The 18,430-nt window shown below is 38.0% G+C and overlaps 1 protein-coding gene and 1 long non-coding RNA gene across 2 annotated transcripts; one reads left to right on the top strand and one right to left on the bottom strand.

The window, feature by feature from the left end:
- The first annotated feature begins 1,419 nt into the window (after nucleotides 1-1,419).
- On the top strand, nucleotides 1,420-3,296 carry LOC141706045 (uncharacterized). The gene is made up of 3 exons (XR_012568594.1): nucleotides 1,420-1,671; nucleotides 2,098-2,333; nucleotides 3,082-3,296. It is a non-coding gene; the product is annotated as an uncharacterized LOC141706045 (long non-coding RNA).
- Nucleotides 3,297-8,232: 4,936 nt separating this feature from the next.
- Nucleotides 8,233-9,270, bottom strand: LOC141692016 (uncharacterized). The gene has a single exon (XM_074496763.1). The coding sequence runs from the start codon at nucleotides 9,268-9,270 to the stop codon at nucleotides 8,233-8,235; it is 1,038 nt and encodes a 345-aa protein (XP_074352864.1).
- Between the last annotated feature and the right edge of the window lie 9,160 nt (nucleotides 9,271-18,430).

Raw genomic sequence — 18,430 nt, 5'->3', positions numbered from 1 at the left:
TAGGCAGAGAATCTTAGATAGACCAATCAAATCCTCACAGCAACTCAGAAAGATATATTGTCCTTCCAGTCCTGAGCATCTGCCGGACCTACTTTGGAACTTCACCTTTTTTCTATTCTCAGACGGCCCTATCAATCTAAATTACTCGATGTGCTGCTACGCTTGACACCCTACAATAGATACCGGAATCAATCCACCAGACTTTTGTGTGCATTTATACTAGTTGGGGAATCTTATTCATGGTTTCTGAAGTAGAATATATTGACCTGATTGGAAGAATTTACTCTCTGTTACAGTAAAACTTTCAATTCATCTTTTCTTCCTCATAGGAGGAAGATACATAAACACCTATTCATATTTTTTTTCTCTCGAACTTCTCACTTCTCCGTTATTATTGTTGAAGTTGATAAACCCTTCGGTTTCAGCTGCATTGCAGAAAATGACTAGATATTGACCACATCAAATTTATATCCATTGTGTTCCACTAGGAAAGCTCTAGGTTGATTAAAATGTACGTAGAGCTTACCGCTGCTCTGATAGATTTTATGACTAGAAAATTTTAACCGTTTAACTTGGAGAATGTAGAAGAAGATTCTCTTGGCTGGAGCATCTGAAACTCAGAATTGGATACAAACTGGAGAAAGGTAGAAAAGTTGTGAAAGATGCTCCTCTTTAAGATTGTCTGAAGGGCCAAGAATGGAATAAGGAATACATGCAATTTTGTCTCCTTCCATATCTTTGGTATTTATTCAGCTTAGATGGAATTTAAAAATCATGGAATGAGGGCCCCGAATATATCTATTTTTATTCTTCAACTGGAATAAGGAAGCTTGCCCTTTGTTGAAGTTAATGCATGGGACCCTACAGAGAGAAAGGAAAAATGATTGTACTTGCTCCATACTTGCATTTGATGTAAAGTATGATTAGTCAGTGGCTTGGAGATGACCAATTTGACTTGAGCAGTTGAGCTTTGGTTGGTTTGCAGATTCACTTGTATGAATCTTAACATCTTTATTTGTTTACTTCAAATTGTTTTGATGTTCTCTACTTTCTTTAAAGATTGCAAGTAGTTCTGCATGCATCTTTATATGTATACAAATAAATGTTATTCTATGGTTTCATAAGTTTTCTATTATATGTTCTAATATTGCTTCACAATTCCTGGCTATCAGCAGACCTTGGTCTCTTGCTAATTTGCATGTGATACTTATTGCACTTACAGCTATGGCATCTTATTCTCTTATTTATGGTGTATTTAGGATATGAAATATTAAATTAAAAGATATGATAAACAGATGAAATAGCATAAATTAATATGATAAGCAAAGTATTGGTTCTGCCAAGTCATCACTGTTCTAAGAATATAAATAATAAAACTGAATACAAATAAGAACATCTGAGAGCTACACGTACCAATTTCCGGTAGTTAACTTCGGATGTCTTCTTTCTTTCATTTCCCTTGCGTTCCCCTGTTGATGTTATGAATATGATTATGTGGCATGCAAGCGTTGCCGCTTCTGTTAAAGATGTTACTGAACATACATCTCCCTTATTCTCTGTATTTGTGTGAACAGCTTGACATTTTCTGGATGCCAATTGATGGAGAAGCAATCTATGTTAGGAAGTTTTTATATGATACAAAGTAACAGCATTTTCTTATATAACAACCAAGTAATAACTCTTAATTTCCGTATTTCATGTACACTTTTATTGCGATATTAAAATTTTGGGTAATGTGGTGTCTGAATAGTAAGATGTTTTCATTGTGTTACACACAGCTGATATGTTACCAAAAATTTCAGTTTCTGTGTTATGAAGGATTCAATTATATTTCCAGTAATAGAACATGTAAAATTCTTTTCTTTTCTTGATGCTGATATAAAGCTTTCCTGTGAATTTTTTATTCTCCTGAGTTTGTTTATGCATATGGTATGAGCGTAGTACAAATAATAACCAACTGCTTCATGTTACTAGGGATCTTGTATTTTCCTGTGTGTTAACGTTTATATTCTCCACTTTAAGAGATGGAAACATGGCTGTACTTAGAAAATTACCTTTTTAAGGCTCTCTTATGTACAATTCTAGTTTTGTTTGCAGGACCAGATGAAACTTAAAGAAGTAACAAGAATTGGCATTTTACAAGTATCATCTACACTGGCCTGTCAATCATTAGAGAAAATTTTTGTCAGTGCCAGATGCTCATTGGTTTGTGATGTATTGACCACATCTGACAAGGATCGGCGGGAAAATAAAGAAATAAATGACCACGGAATGATATTCTCTTTAGGAAAAAAAAAGTTGAGGAGAGATGGAAAGTTGGGAAAGATTCTAAGGTATGAAATTTGAGAATCTTAACTCAAATTAAAGTCTCTGGGGTTGGATTGTATTCTGAAGCCAAGAATTTTTTCATATTCTTTCTGCTGAACACCACGAAAAATGGGTTCCCACTTCCTACCAAATTTTACTTCTATCTAAATTTGGGTGGATAGATTAGGATTGATGCCTTCCAACAATCACAATCTGTAGTTGTGTTCTTGTGAATAGTTCTACTTTCTTAAAAATGTTCACTACATCTTATAAGCTAGCTTAGAAGAGAATGACAGGAAACTTATCCTAGAGGACAGGATAGTCTGAAAAATTGTAAGTAGCAAAACAAAATTAATTTGAAAATTACCAAATGATGACGTAAAAATTTCCCTGTAAAACATTCGAGCTATCCAAATATATGACAAATTAAATATTAAGGGCTCAAGTGTCATCCTGTCGCTGCTTCTACTGTTTCGTGCAGGCAGTGGTGGACTGGAGCTCAGATGTTGGGTTAGCATAAATAGAGGGTAAATGGGTCCGTGTACTTGTAGCCTAGTAAATCTTACTAATTTTGTTACTGAAGTAGAGTAAGTGAGTTGGTTGGCAAATGTAAATTTACATGGGTTTTACTTTTTGGACAAGCAATATAGTTTTTTCCAATACTTCTTATCTTCATTTTTATTCCAACAGGCTACACTTTTGTTATCTCCGATTTTAACCTTCATTTTTTTCCCCAGTCAACTGTGCTCTACATTTTATTTTTATACTACACAGGCTACACTTCTGTCCAGCAGGCCGGGGATGCACGACATGTTTTCGGAAGTTGCACATGCTTTACACTAAATGCCACTCTCAAGGAGTACAATGCACAATACTACCATTCTAAAGAACAAGAAGCTTTCAACCGTAATATCTAATTCAGTTTTTTTTTATTAAGGGACGTGTTCGCAATATTTCATGTCTTGAACAGTCGAACCTTCCTAAAGTAGTTTGTGGAGCAGAATCTGAATCCAAGGTAGCAATTGTAGTGGAAAGTGAGATTCACTGCAATGAAAAAAGGTGACAGCTATATACTTCTGCAACTTTAAACTATTTATTTATTTTTGACATTGGCAACTGCAGCTCACTGCTATGTTGCAGTATTAGTTTCCGGTTTCCACGACGACCGGAAATAACGTCGCAAAACCTTACAACCGACCAAAATGGAACCATATTTGTTCATATTGAGCAATTTCTTCTGTATTGGACAGTTACAGTCCCTGCTTTGCAACATGAAATCGTTAAAATGGGCTGTGAATACCACCCTCCGTATAGTTATTGATGACTATTAGCTACTGCAGGCAAAATTTTGTTGCAATGACAATCATGATTCATGCATCCAGTGTCACTGTGTCACCACTAGCTAGTGTTTATTCATGGAGTTAGCAAAACAGATGTATGTAATCCACAACCTTAACGATATAGATTTCCATACCCGCAAGCCTCCTTTATATAATCCCCCAAAAAGTAAAATTAACGCCTCTGTGTTACACAGGATCCGAACTCTTGAGTAATCGGTTAATCAGTAACCATTAAGAAAATAAAGAGATGATGATACACCAGAGAGATTTAGAGAGAGAGAGATAGAAAAGAGAGAGGGAAAGCTAAGAATTTGTTATATTTTTCCATAAAAACTAGAAAATGTTTACGGATTGCTATTTAATAGTCTAACAAACTTTGGCGCCTAATTTGGGACTTGAATTCACTACTGAAATGACCAAACTACCTTTTTACTAATTTTCAGTATTATAGCCCCTAACACACTACCCCTCTTCAAGACGACTTGCCCAAAAGTCATGCTGAGATCAAATCCTAGGAAATTGAGGATATTTCAGCACAAAATCTTCAGCTATCTCCCACATCGCCTCCTCAGCGTCCAATCCTTCCCACTGTACAAGATATTGAATTTGAGTTTTATTCTGGACCTTTATCATTCTTTTATCCAGAATAGCCAGAGGAATCATGTAATCAGCAGCTGCGGCTTTCCCAATCCACCAATCAGGCACAGAAGTTGTCACAGGCGGATCACCATAAAATGTTTTCAATTGAGAAATATGAAAGACATCATAAATGGCAGCTTGTTCTGGCAACTGTAATTTGTAAGCCACCTTACCAATGACAGCCTTGACTAAGAAAGGACCATAAAACCTGTAAGCTAGCTTCTAGTTGACCCTTCTCTGTACAGAATGTTGTCTGTAAGGCTGAAGCTTAAGCCACGCCCAATCACCAACCTTGTAAGATTTATATGTCCTATGTTTATCAGTTTATGTTTATCAGTTTGCTCCTTCATCCTGAAAACTGATTACTTTCTAGGATCATAACATTAAGAATGAGTGCAAAAGAGAATCAAGAGAATGATAGGAGAGAGATGTTATGTTATTGAGAAATTATTATTCTGAGTCTTATCATTACAGCCCCTTGACCTTAAATATTGGAAACAACAAAATACATAGACAGAGACAAAACATAGTACTAACAAACTTTGTCCTCTTGCAGGTACAAATGCATAATTGCATATTAGTCTATAAGTTCTTGCAGGGTTGCATATCAGTCCCTCTATACGCCCCCTCAAGCTGGAGAGGGAGGTGAAGCTGAAGCTCCCAGCTTGCCAAGGAGATACTGATGTTGCTGCACTGGAAGAATCTTTGTGAGTATGTCTGCGAGCTGTTCATTCGAGGGAACATAGGAAGTCTGAACAGTGCCATCCTTGATGTGATCACGAATGAAGTGGCAGTCCACTTCAACATGTTTAGTCCGTTCGTGCAAGACAGGTTAGCAGCTATAGCAAGTGCAGCTTGATTGTCGCACTTGATATTAGTAGAAGGCAAGTTTTTGATTCCCAGATCTTTAAGTAATGCAGACAACCACAATACCTCGCAAGTGGTCAAGGCCATGGCCCGGTACTCTGCTTCAGCAGAGGATCTAGCCACCACGTTTTGCTTTTTTGCCTTCCAAGAGATGGGCGAGTCACCGAGGAGGATACAATATCCAGTTGTAGATTTTCTGCTGATTGGGCAGCTTGCCCAATCACTATCACAATAAGCTGTGAGAGTGGCTGTGCTGGTAGAGGCCAACAATATTCCTTGTGAAGTGGAGCCAGCGAGATACCTGAGAAGCCTTTTAGCAGATTGCATATGCACAGTAGTGGGCTGGTTCATGAATTGACTCAAGTTGTGGACTGAGTAAGAGATGTCGGGCCTGGTGATTGTTAGATAAATCAACTGACCCATCAATCTCTGGTACGTAGCTGAACTGGGAAGTGGATCTCCTTTGTCAGTGGTCAATTTTACATTAGGATCCATAGGCAAAAGCACTGGTTTGGCTTGTGACATATTGTGCTCGGAGTGGATGTCAAGAATATACTTTCTTTGTGACAAGAAAAAACCAGCCTTGGATATGTCAACTTCCAGGCCCAAAAAATATCGTATAAGACCCAGATCTTTCATATGGAATACAGCAGATAGCATTTGTTTGAGATTATCAACTATCAGACATGGTGTCACCACAGATTAGTAAGTCGTCCACATAGACCAGCACTATGAGAGTGACAGAACTAGTATTTCTCATGAATAGACTATAGTCTGTCTTGAGTTGAGTGAAGCCAAGATCAAGTAAGGTAGTTGACAACTTAGAGAACCACAGTCTTGGTGCCTGCTTAAGTCCATACAAGGATTTTCTGAGCTTACAAACAAGGTTGGGAGATGTACCTGATTTGCAGGGAATAGTGCCAAGCTGAATTCTGCTCCCCCTGTATGTGTAGCCCAGTGGAAGGGTCATGTATACATCCTCATATAAGTCACCGTGCAAGAAGGCGTTTGACACGTCCATGTGTACAGTAAACCAATCATAGATAGCAGCTATAGCCAGGAGTGTTCGAACGGTTGTCATTTTCGCAACTGGAGCGAACGTTTCAGTGTAGTCTTCGCCAAATTTCTGTCTACACCCCAGAATCACCATCCTAGCCTTGTATTTCTCAATGGAACCATCAGGGTTATATTTAGTTTTGAACAACCATTTACATCCAATGGCAACCTTTCCTGCAGGCAGCTCAGTCACATCCCATGTATGATTGGATTCCAATGCGTCCAATTCTGCATTCATGGCAGACACCCATTGTGGATGTGTTACAGCAGTTTTAAAGGTGACTGGATCAATGTTGTTGACAAGGGTTGACATGAAGCAGTTGAACTGGGGTACTACTGTTGTGTTGGTGACATTGGATATGGCATAAGCATTATTGGTTACGTAATCTTTATGCCACAAAGGTTGTATGTGGTTTCTTGTAGACCTCCTTGCATTGGTAGTGACAAAGGAAGGATCATGAATAGAGGGAGGAGAAAGGATAGAGGTGTGAGAAGGAGTAGAGTTAGGCTCAGGTGTTTCAGGTATAGGTGTTTCAATTGCATCTTCAGTGTCGGGTAAGGTGAGAAACATATCATCTTCAAGGTCTGCAGTGTGATGATTAAGAACATTTGCTGGCACAGGAGTTACATATTGATCTGCAGATTGAGGGTGAAAGGGGAATACATCCTCAACAAACAAAACATCTCTCGATACAAATTCTTGCTTGTCTTGTAAATTGAGCAATCTGTAGCCTTTCTGAGTTGCTGGGTAGCCCAACATGACACACGGTACGCCTCTTGGATGAAACTTATCAGAGGAAAAATTGGGATTAATAGAAAACGCCAAGCAACCAAACACTTTGAGAAGCTCGTAATCAGGAGCATTACCATACAAGGCAGTATATGGAGTTTTAAATTGTAAGATACTGTTAGGCAACCTATTTATGAGGTAGACTGCTGTGAGAACACAGTCACCCCAATACCTGATGGGAAGATTAGCTTAAAATCGAAGTGCTCTTGCAGTTTCTAGGATGTATCTGTGCTTGCGTTCTACTCGGGCATTTTGCTGTGGTCTTCTCACACAAGACGTTTGGTGCATTATACCTTTGCTGGAAAAATATAGTTGGCATTGACAGGTGTTGAATTCCAGAGCATTATCGGATCGAATGGTTTTTATAGAAGTTTTGTAATGATTTTCAACAAAGTTTATGAATGATTGCAGAGTTTTCAAAGAATCAGATTTAAATTTCAACAAATACAACCAAGTGTACCTGGTGTTATCATCTACCAGGGTCAAAAAAAATCTGCAATTTCCTTTTGTGGAGTCCTTGTAAGGACCCCAGATGTCTATGTGAACCAAGTCAAAGGGTTTAGAGGCATGAGATCCACTAGGCGGCAATGGTACCTTAGTGAACCTGGCCTGGGGCAAGTGACACAAACTTTATGAAAAGATTTTGTAGAGGCAGGCAAGTGAGGAATGAGTTTGATTTTAGGCAGGGGAGCATGCCCAAGTCTTAAATGCCAAAGCTCAAGATTTGAATCTAGTGCAGCAGAGGAGTTGTGTGCACAAGATTGGTGAGGTAACTTGGGCACAAATTTAGTATTTAACTGAGCAGACACATCTGAGGTTAAGTAATAAAGACCATTTCTGGCAACACCTTTACCTAAGATTTGCTTAGACCTAGTGTCAAGGATGTTATAGTGTGTAGGAAAAAATTGCACTTCGCAGTTGTTATCTTTAATGAGCTTTTGTACAGACAATAGGTTGTGTTTGAAATAAGGTACGCATAGCACATTATGAAGAGATAATCGATTTGACAATTGAGTGTTACCTGTATGTGAGACTATCACAGTATCACCATTTGGAAGATTTATCTTTGGAGACAGAGTTGTTGCCACCGTTTCAGTGAGCAGATCCAGATATGGAGTCATATGATCTGAGGCTCCAGAATCGATGATCCACTCTTGAACAATACTAGCAGCCTTGTAGCATGAGATCATTCCTGAGAAATGGAAGTCAAGGTCCCCCAATTCTTCTGTTGCTTTATCCTGTGAAAGTTGCATCTGTGGCATTAATTGTGCCAATTGCTCCAACTGTTGTGGAGTGAAAAAAAATGCCATTTGAGTTCTGTGATGACTGAACTGTAGCTGCCATTCTTGGCGTTTGAACTCTGTTGCTTGACCATCTTGTAGTTGGATTAGTATTAATCCTGTTAGCAGCAAAGTTGGGTTTATGTTTGGGATGCCATCTCGGATAACCAATCACAGTCCAGCACCTTTCACTAGTATGGCCTCTTACTTTACAAGCACTGCAGATAACAGACCTTTCTTTGTGCTCAGTATTGTTCTTACTGTACATGGCCATCAGTTCATGCTCAGATTTTGACCCTTGTAATAGATCTCTCTGTGCTTCCTCCTGCTGCAGAGTTGCAGAGGCCATTTCCACAGTGGGCAGTGGGTTGTACATCAACAGTTGGCTTCGAATGGAACTATAAGAATCATCAAGACCATTCAGGAACTGAAACAGTCGAGCTTCTTCCTTTTGAAGCTCAATGGTGGCCAAAAGTTTTTGTATTTCATCTGAAGGGTTAGCAACAACAGGCAACAGGTTCATATTATCTAATTCTTCCCACAGGGTTCTCATTGTCGTGTAATACTCATTTACACTCGATGAGTGTTGTTTGACCTCGTACAAATCTTTACTAATTTTGTACTTTCTTGAACCATCAGTCAAGGCAAATCTCGTTTCAAGGTTTTTCCAAATATCACTTGCATTTGTCATGTACATAATAGATCTTTTAATAGAAGGAGAAACATTAGATGTGAGCCAGGCGATTACCATATTATTGCAGACATCCCACATCTCTGCTTTGGCTTCATCATCTGTAGATCTGGTGATTGTTCCGTTAACAAATCCCAGTTTTCGTTTTGAGGCTAGGTTTATCTCCATGGATCTTGACCATGATCTAAAATCAGCTGAGCCTTGCAGTTTTTCCACTTGAATAGAGGTGGCGTTATCAGATGGGTGTAGAAAAAGATGGTTTAACATTTCTTGATAAGTTATTCTTCCAGATGCAGCCATTTTGAAAAGAGGGTTTAAAGAGGGTTTTGAAGAAAGATAGAAATATGGCAAAGAGAGGTTTAATCAGATAGAAGAAAGTTGGGTTTGAGGAAGGAATATTCTGAGATACTTTATGTCCCTTTTGCACACTCCTAGCTCTGATACCATGAAAACTGATTACTTTCTAGGATCATAACATTAAGAATGAGTGTAAAAGAGAATCAAGAGAATGATGGGAGAGAGAGATGTTATGTTATTGAGAAATTATTATTCTGAGTCTTATCATTACAGCCCCTTGACCTTAAATATTGGAAACAACAAAATACATAGACAGAGACAAAACATAGTACTAACAAACTTTGTCCTCTTGCAGGTACAAATGCATAATTGCATATTAGCCTATAAGTTCTTGCAGGGTTGCATATCAGTCCCTCTATATCCTGTGTTGTGCCCTTGTGAGATGAAACTTAACACTATCAATCATAGCTTCCCTTCTATGCATAGTTCTGTCCACCTCCTTGTTAATTTGCTGATTCACCAGGTAGATATGGTAAATGGAGTGGGGGTTCCTGATTGTATACAATCTCACAAGGAGTCCGCATTGTGGCTGAGTGGAAATGGGTGTTATACCACCACTCGGCTAAAGACAACCAACTACTCCACTCTCGAGGACAATCTCCACATATGCATCTCAAGTAAGTTTCTAAACATCTGTTAACAACCTCAGACTGACCATCTGTTTGAGGATGATAAGCAGATGATAACAGTATATCCGTGCCATGTAAAGCAAAGAGATGTTGCCAGAAGTTACTCAAGAAAATAACATCTATATCACTCACAATTGTTCTTGGCCAACCATGAAGTTTGAACACATTGTCTAGATTCGCTTGAGCCACTTGTTTAGCAGAAAATACATGAGCAAGTGATATGAAATGCACATACTTTCTAAATCTATCCACCACCACAAAAATTACCTCCTTATCCTGAGATTTAGGGAGAGCAGCAATAAAGTTCATGGATATATCTACCCACATTTCTTCAGGAACAGGCAAAGGCTGCAGGAGTCCTGGACTTGCAGAAGTTTCATACTTAGAACTCTGACACACAGCACATTGTCTTACAAAAGTTCTCACATATGTGGATATACCTGGCCAGTAAAATAAACCTTTGACCCTCTTATAGGTAGGTTCCCTACCCACATGACCTCCCTCGGGACTGCAATGCTGCCAAGAAATAATTATGGACCTCAGCTGCAGGTCTGGACCTATCACTATTCGACATTTCCTTCTTAATAAAGAATCTTGCCATACATAAGAAGGCACAAGTACAGTGGTCTTTAATTTGTCAATTAATTAACACAAATCTGGATCCTGAGCATAACTGTTAAAATTTGATTTCCCAGACTTGAATCCAACACCGAAATGGCCAAACACAATATCTCAGTACCTTGGACCCTAGATAGTGCATCATCAGCAATATTCTCCTTACCATGCTTATAAATGATGTCATATTGGAATCCTATTAATTTTGACAACCAAAATTGCTGGAAGGGTGTTGACATTTCTGTTGTAATAACCATTTCAAGCTTTTTTGATCTGTTTTTATCACAAAATGCCCTGCACAGAGATATTGTTCCCACTTCTGAACAAAACACACAATTGCCAATAACTCTTTCTCATATACGGACAATTTCTGCCATCTGGGTCTTAAACTCTTGTTGAGGAAAGAAATGGGATGATCCTCCTGCATAAGAACAACACCTATACCTCATTTTGATGCATCTGTTTCCACTATAAACTGCTTAGAAAAATCAGGCACTGCCAATACAGGAGCGGTAACAAGAGCTTCTTTTGATTTCTCAAAAGTTGTCTAAGCTCCACTATGCCATTTAAGCTCTCCTTTCTTTAACAAATCTGTCAACTCCTTACCGATCCAAGAAAAATTCTTTACAAATTTTCTATAATACCCGGCTAGCCCCAAGAAACTTCTTAATTCTTTAACAGTTGTGGGAACAGGCCACTCTTGCACAACTTTAATCTTTTGAGGATCAGTTTCCACCCCATTCTTAGAAATAAAGTGGCCCAAATATTCAATTTTCTCTAAAGCAAAATTACACTTACTAGCTTTGACATACAATTTATTGACCTTTATTAACTCAAACACTTGTTCCAGATGTGTCCAATGCTCTTCTGCAGTTTACTGTAAACCAGCATATCATCAAAAAATATAAGCACATATTTCCTTAACAAATATATGAATATATCATTCATCCAACTTTGGAATGATGCTGGTGCATTAGAAAGGCCAAACGGCATTACTAGAAACTCATAGTGCACAGTGTGTGTCTTGAATGCTGTTTTATAAACATCTTCATCAAAAACCCTCATTTGATGGTAACCTGCCCTCAAATCTAGCTTACTAAAAATAGTAGCTCCAGCCAGCTCATCAATCAATTCTTCCACCACTGGTATACAAAATTTATCTTTAATGATATTCTTATTGAGTTCTCTATAATCCACACAAAGCCTCCAAGTACCGTCTTTCTTTCCCACCAATACCACTGGTGATGCAAAAGGACTGGAACTCTTCTGTATAATTCCTCTGTCCAACATTTCCCTAATACTCTGATCAATAATGTCTTTTTGCCTAATAGGGTACCTGTACGGCCTAATATTGACGGGTTTAGCTGAATTCTCCAAGGGAATTCTATGATCAAAGACCCCCTGCTAGGTAGTAACTCCTTTGGCTCCTCAAATACACAAGCAAGTCTATCTTTAAGAGCAACTATTTCTGCAGGTTCCAGCAAATCCACCTTACTAACTTGACATTGACTCTCCTCCGACCCAACATTGTTATCACCTTCTGTAGTAGTTTTACTATCACTGCTAACCTGATCTATTTGTTGCAACTGTAGAACACACAGGTGAGATGCAGTATTCAATAACTTCTGAGGCAACCCCCATTTTACCACCTTTACTTTCTTGGGAGAAATCCCTTTCATTTGGATAACTCTCCCTTGCAATTCAAATTTCATCACTAAATCTTTAAAATTCCATGACACTGATCTTAGTGTACTTAACCACTGTATTCCTAGAACCATGTCACAACTTCCTAGTGGTATAAGCATAACATCTGCTTGAAATATAACTCCATTCAGTTTCCATGAAAACTGTTTCACCATTTGTTTACATAGGATGTGATTACCATCTGCTACTGTAACAGCCCGAGACTCCATATCATGTACTACTACTCCCATTTCTCAGCAATAGATGTGTCCAGAAAATTATAAGTACTCCCTGGATCAACCAAGATGTGTAATGCTTGACTTCCTGATGTAGATCGCACCACAAAGAAACAAAAATAAGAAGAAGAAAAGGGATAAGAGAATAAAAAGATATTTCAAAAGAACACGATCAATCCAGAAATGTGAACTTTGAATCTCAAATTGCTTAGATCAATCCAGAAACTAAGTAATTTGAATCTAACCTTCAAAACAATCCAGTAATTGAAGTTTATAGGAAAGAAAAACTACTCATAGTTTATCTCAAAACAAAAGTTTTATATCATCCATTGTCTCCCTTAAAAGATTACATGAGAGGGGTATTTATAGGTTTAGACAATAACCCAAACCCAATAGGATTCCAAGAGAAATTCAATATCAGCTTGAATTTATCCAATATCTGAATCCTTCCAGGAAACAAATTTAAAAACCAAACCTGAATAGAAAAAAGACAAAAACCAAATCCAAATAGGAAAATAAAATTCTAAGTGCTTAAAACAAGAAAAACCCTTTCATGTGAAAGGTAAAAACTTGCAAGAAAAATTTGAATTAATAATTATATAATAATCAGCTACTTGTCCAACTTCATGCGCCGCTCCTTTATTCCTTGTTGTCCAAGTAAGCTTCATAACCCATATTTGCATCCTCTCCAATTGAACATCACCACAAGTACACATAACCAAATCCAAATTAACATATTCATTCCTTGATCCTCATCAATCTTTCACCTTAACTAAAATTTTATCAAATTCATCAAACCTCGATTCCGTTGAATTAGCAAGCTTTTGAGTACGTTTATCAATCTCATCCAATTTTCCAAGTAATTTTTTGAGCAATTCATCCGTAGCCATAAGAAAAATCTGATTTTTTTATGAATGGTACCCATGAACAGTGCCTGTGAACAGTAACTCGTGAACAGTGTCGATGAACAGACTCGTGAACAGTACTCGAGAACAGTAACTCGTGAATAGTATTATTTTTTTTAAACCTAGATCTCCCAACAATTAAGAAATTGGAGAAAAAACCTTGGATCTGATACCAAATTGATGTGGATCGCACCACAAAGAAACAAAAATAAGAAGAAGAAAAGGGATAAGAGAAGAAAAAGATATTTCAAAAGAACATGATCAATCCAGAAACGTGAACTTTGAATCTCAAATTGCTTAGATCAATCCAGAAACTAGTAATTCAAATCTAACCTTCAAAACAATCCAGTAATTGAAGTTTAGAGGAAAGAAAAACTACTCATAGTTTATCTCAAAACAAAAGTTTTATATCATCCATTGTCTCCCTTAAAAGATTACATGAGAGGGGTATTTATAGGTTTAGACAATAACCCAAACCCAATAGGATTCCAAGAGAAATTCAATATCAGCTTGAATTTATCCAATATCTGAATCCTTCCAGGAAACAAATTTAAAAACCAAACCTGAATAGAAAAAAGACAAAAACCAAATCCAAATAGGAAATAAAATCCTAAGTGCTTAAAACAAGAAAAACCCTTTCAAGTGAAAGGTAAAAACTTGCAAGTAAAATTTGTTATTCCTAGTGGACTAACAATGAGATTTACAGAAGGGGGGTTGAATGTAAATCTCAAAACTTTTTCAAGTTTTGAGCAGTTTTAAAGGCTTTGTGTTCAAGATAAACAAGTGTGTGAATTGCTTTAAGCTAATACAGACAGATATATATTCAAGCACTAATGTAAAGAACACAACATACCTTAAAAACTTTTCTGGTGGATTGTTGTTCCACCAGAGATGGTATTTCAGAAAATCTGTGATTCTAGATGTTGATCACAGCTGCGTCCTAGTACAAACTAGATAATTTTTCTCTCAAGATTTTTCTAAACAGCACTGGAAAAATTCTTATCTAATTACTAGCTGCTACTTGGTTTATATATCACCAAGTGTACAAGTGAAGACAAAGATAAAAATACAATAATAAAATAAGTTCTCCACTTGTTTCTTCTCCATATCACTCAAGTACTTTGTTGACTATTGCCTCTTTGTACTAGAGTAGAACGACTGCTTTTTCTGATGTTCCTGAAATTAGGCTTCCAAATTTCAGTTATCTCTGTCAACCCATGTGCCTCTGTCTGCTGTTACAACTACCACTTATCAACTGCTATTTAACAGAACATCCGTTGAAGCCTTCATCCGTTGATGGCTTTATCCGTTGATGTGTTAGCAGTTGAAGCTCTATCCGTTGAAGCTTTAGAGACATCCGTTGAAGCTTTGTTTCTCATCCGTTGAAGGTCTTTAAGATATCCATTGATACCACTTCATTTATACAAAATTACAAGGCATGAAATATTTACAATTGGCCTTCCTATTTGCATATCTTCTAGTAGTCAACATGACTTATATTTTCTCTCAACTTCCAAGAATTATATCTTAAATACAGAGACTGAAATGTGCTACAACACTAGACTTATTTCTAAGTAAAGCTGCACCATCAACGGATAGCCAAAGTGGTCTTATCCGTTGAGGCTACAAACACTAAACTTCTACTTAAGTGTTTTGTTGAACATATCATCAAACTAATGCACATATATTCCTAACAATCTCCCCCTATTTATGTCTATAAGAATTGTAGACATAAATTCAGGGTTAACTTGATGATAACAAAACACTTAACAAATATATGAATTGAAACTAAGTAGAAATTTAAAAGTGCTGCAAAAGTGTATGTACTAGGAGGTAATTGAAGATTTACAGAATTTCCAAGGGTGCTCCTCTAGTCTGAGCAAATCACCTTTTTCTTCTTTGTTCCCTTATTTTCTTTCCTAGCCCTTTGTCATTTTCCTCAATTTGGAGTTGGAGTTGTCTGTAGAATTCAACTTCATCTTCATCACTGATATCCAACTTAGATTGCATTTCCTTGAGAGTTTCATTGCTGGCAATCTTGAGTTGGTCTTCAAGTCTGAAAAATCTTCTGACTCCTTTATCATCTCTAAATTCCATCAACCAATGAGGTAATTTGTGGATTGTAATTCCCCTTTCTTGAATGAGTAAAGTTCTGGGCAAAGCATTGGGCTCCCTCCAAGTTTTCCTTATATTGGCAATCTTGTTGAGAATTTCAGTCTTGGCAGTCCTGGTAAAGCCAGAATCCTTTTGTATGGCTGAAAAGACTCTGATCAAGGTAGAGTAGCCTTCATTCAGAATCCTGTAGAGAGGCCATGTTCTTTCCCCATCTCCTTTGTATCTGAACACCAGTCTCTCTGGTAGTTGTCTGTAGGCAGCTATTCCCCTTACATCCTCCAGCTCATCCAGATAGAGTTCAATATCTGAAATTTCTTTTATGTCACAGATGTGAACATAATCATCTTTAGAAATGGGTGGCTTAGGCTTAGGTTTTTTGTTTTTGAGTGAATTTCTTAGAGGTTAGGGGAGGTGTAGATTTGGATTTTCTTTTCTGTTTCTTTGGTAGTGGAAGAGTGGTTAAAAAGGTAGGCAATTTGATGGTGTCCCAATCAATAGGTTCCTCTTTTAGGATGATTAGTTCACCATGGATGTTTATAGTGGGATCAGCAACACAAGGTTCAGGTATGGAAGGTAGTGGTTTAGATATTGATTTAGTTTCTTCAGTGTTATCTTCACTCCTTCTATGTGCCTTGGCCTTTCTTCTGTTTCCCTTCTGCCATTCCTCTCTTTCCTCCATACTCTCACCAAATATACTCCCAAAAACCTCATCTAGGTTTGCAATCTTGTCTTCACCCCTGACTTCAATTCCTTTCTCTCCTTCAACTTGACTTGACTTTAGCTGTTGTTCAAGCTTTGCTTGTGCTCTTTTGTCAGCCTTGAGTTTTTCAGCTTCTTTCTTCAACCTTTTGGTTTCTTCCCTCTTGGCCTTTGGAAATTTGGGATGTCCTTGCATCACACAGATACTCTTTCCCTCTCTAAAGATAATGACCATTTTCATTCTTTCAACTATGTCCCTGGTCTCCTTGTGCTTTTTGATGTTAGTACCCAAAACTTTGTCTTCATCAGGCTTTGGAAGAGGAAAGTCCACTTCTTTCATCTGAGCAAAGTCTAGGGGGTTCTTTGTGGAGTCCTTGCTGGATCTAGTGTTGGGCTTGAGAACTATAGGTTTTAGATTCTTGAAAGAAGTCTCTCCAACCTTATTCCTCCTTTCTGGCTTGTGCTCCATAATGATTGGTTCAACCTTTGTGCTATGTTTCACAGATATTGATTTATCTTGTGTTGAGCCAAACACTTGTTGCACCCTTTCATCAATTCTCCTCCTTTGCTCTTTCACTTGAATTTCAGCTGCTGCTAGCTGGATTAGGTCAATTCCATCAAGCTTTCCTTTGATTTGCATAATTGGAGAAGTAGTGATGGCAGGAACTAGCACTTTAGATATCTGGATTTTTGTAGATGGCTCTCCTTCCCCTTCCCTTTTTCTCTCCCCCTTTTTGTTATCATCAAGGAGAGGGGTCAAGCCTTGTGCCTTTGCCAGCTGCATAAGTAGACTTGTTTGAGATTGTTGGTTGTGAAGAATGCTGGCCACAGAATTTTCAATAACTTGGACTCTGTCTTCTAACTTAGCCAGCCTCTTTTTAGTATTTGAATCCTTTTTCAATCTCAACAATAAGTCCTTCATTGTACCATAGGGCATGACTGAATCCAATTTTTCAGAATTGTAGGATTTCAAGTCAGCAATATCCTTCTTGAGTTCATCCACACTCAGATTCTGTCTTACTTGCTGCAACTTCATGAGATGCAGTGAGTCCAGGTGAGCTGTAAGGATTGCCTTGGTACCAGCATGTGAAGTTTTCTGAATGGCCTGTTGGATAGTACTGATTTGTTTGACTAAGGAGACATTGAATTGCCCTGTTGTAGACTCCTTTGTCAAGGCCCATTCAGGTAAATTTGGAATAGAACTAGGGCTTTCATCTCCCCCTAAGTTCATGCTTCCATCAAAAGAAACAGAGTCATCATCATCAGAATTTACTCCAAATTCCTCAGATGACTCACCAGCTGTAGAAGGCATCTTGTTAATAGCAGCTTTATCCCTTTGAAGAGATTCTGTTGTATGTACTAGATGTAGTGTCTTTTCTGCCTCCTCATTGCTCTGAGCAGCCAACAACTGATAGGCTGACACAGGATGAGTAAAAGTGTCAGCATCCAAGGAAATGTTATCAATTACAGCTTTGTAATGTTGCTAAAATTGTCTTTCCTTTTCAGCATCATCCACAATCATTGACTCACTAGCAATGGCTGGATCCACCCTTATATCTGCTGTACCTGCCTTTCTCTCTTTTTCTCTATATTCTTGCATCAGGGGCTCCCCCTGGCTCACACTCCTCACTTCCTCACCTTCACCTACTAAGGTGGTACTCCTCTCACTTACTTTTGCCATGCTGGAAGAAATAGCATGCATATTTGAGCTCTCAATCTCTCCTTTTGCCTGGGTGCAACCCAGCCTCTCACTCAAATTGTCACTCCCTTCCCTCAGTCCTAAAAGTGATTGTACAGTAATCATGTCTTCTACACTTGGAATTGTTTCAGTTGTGTGTGTAGAGACTATCAACGGATATGAAATAGCCGTTGAAGGTGACACTGATGGTATCAACGGATAACTGCTGTTAAGCTTATCCGTTGAAGAACAACCACTTGTCAACGGATGAGCGATATCCGTTGAAGAAGGAAAAGAAGTAGAAATTGAAAGTGATATAACTGTTGAATCTGTGTGGATTGATTTGAGTTTTGGTGACACAGATCCTTCAATTACATCTGAAAGAATTTGCGGGTGATCCAACAAATCATCTAAAAGATGATGATCACATGTATTTGAGTGGGGCTCCTCCCTGAGTTGTAAAGAGGGAGAATCAGGAATTGATGGGAATAACATATCCACATCCAGAGATGGTGATGAAGTGTGTGGTGATTGATGTGTGTT

This window comes from Apium graveolens, chromosome 2, assembly GCF_009905375.1.
Source record: "Apium graveolens cultivar Ventura chromosome 2, ASM990537v1, whole genome shotgun sequence".
In the NCBI taxonomy this organism is placed as follows: Eukaryota; Viridiplantae; Streptophyta; class Magnoliopsida; order Apiales; family Apiaceae; genus Apium; species Apium graveolens.
This window is presented reverse-complemented; position numbering and strand designations above follow the sequence as displayed.

Coding starts and splice junctions, on each gene's coding strand:
- LOC141692016 (XM_074496763.1), bottom strand. CDS start 9,270: ATGGCTGCATCTGGAAGAATAACTTATCAAGAAATGTTAAACCATCTT.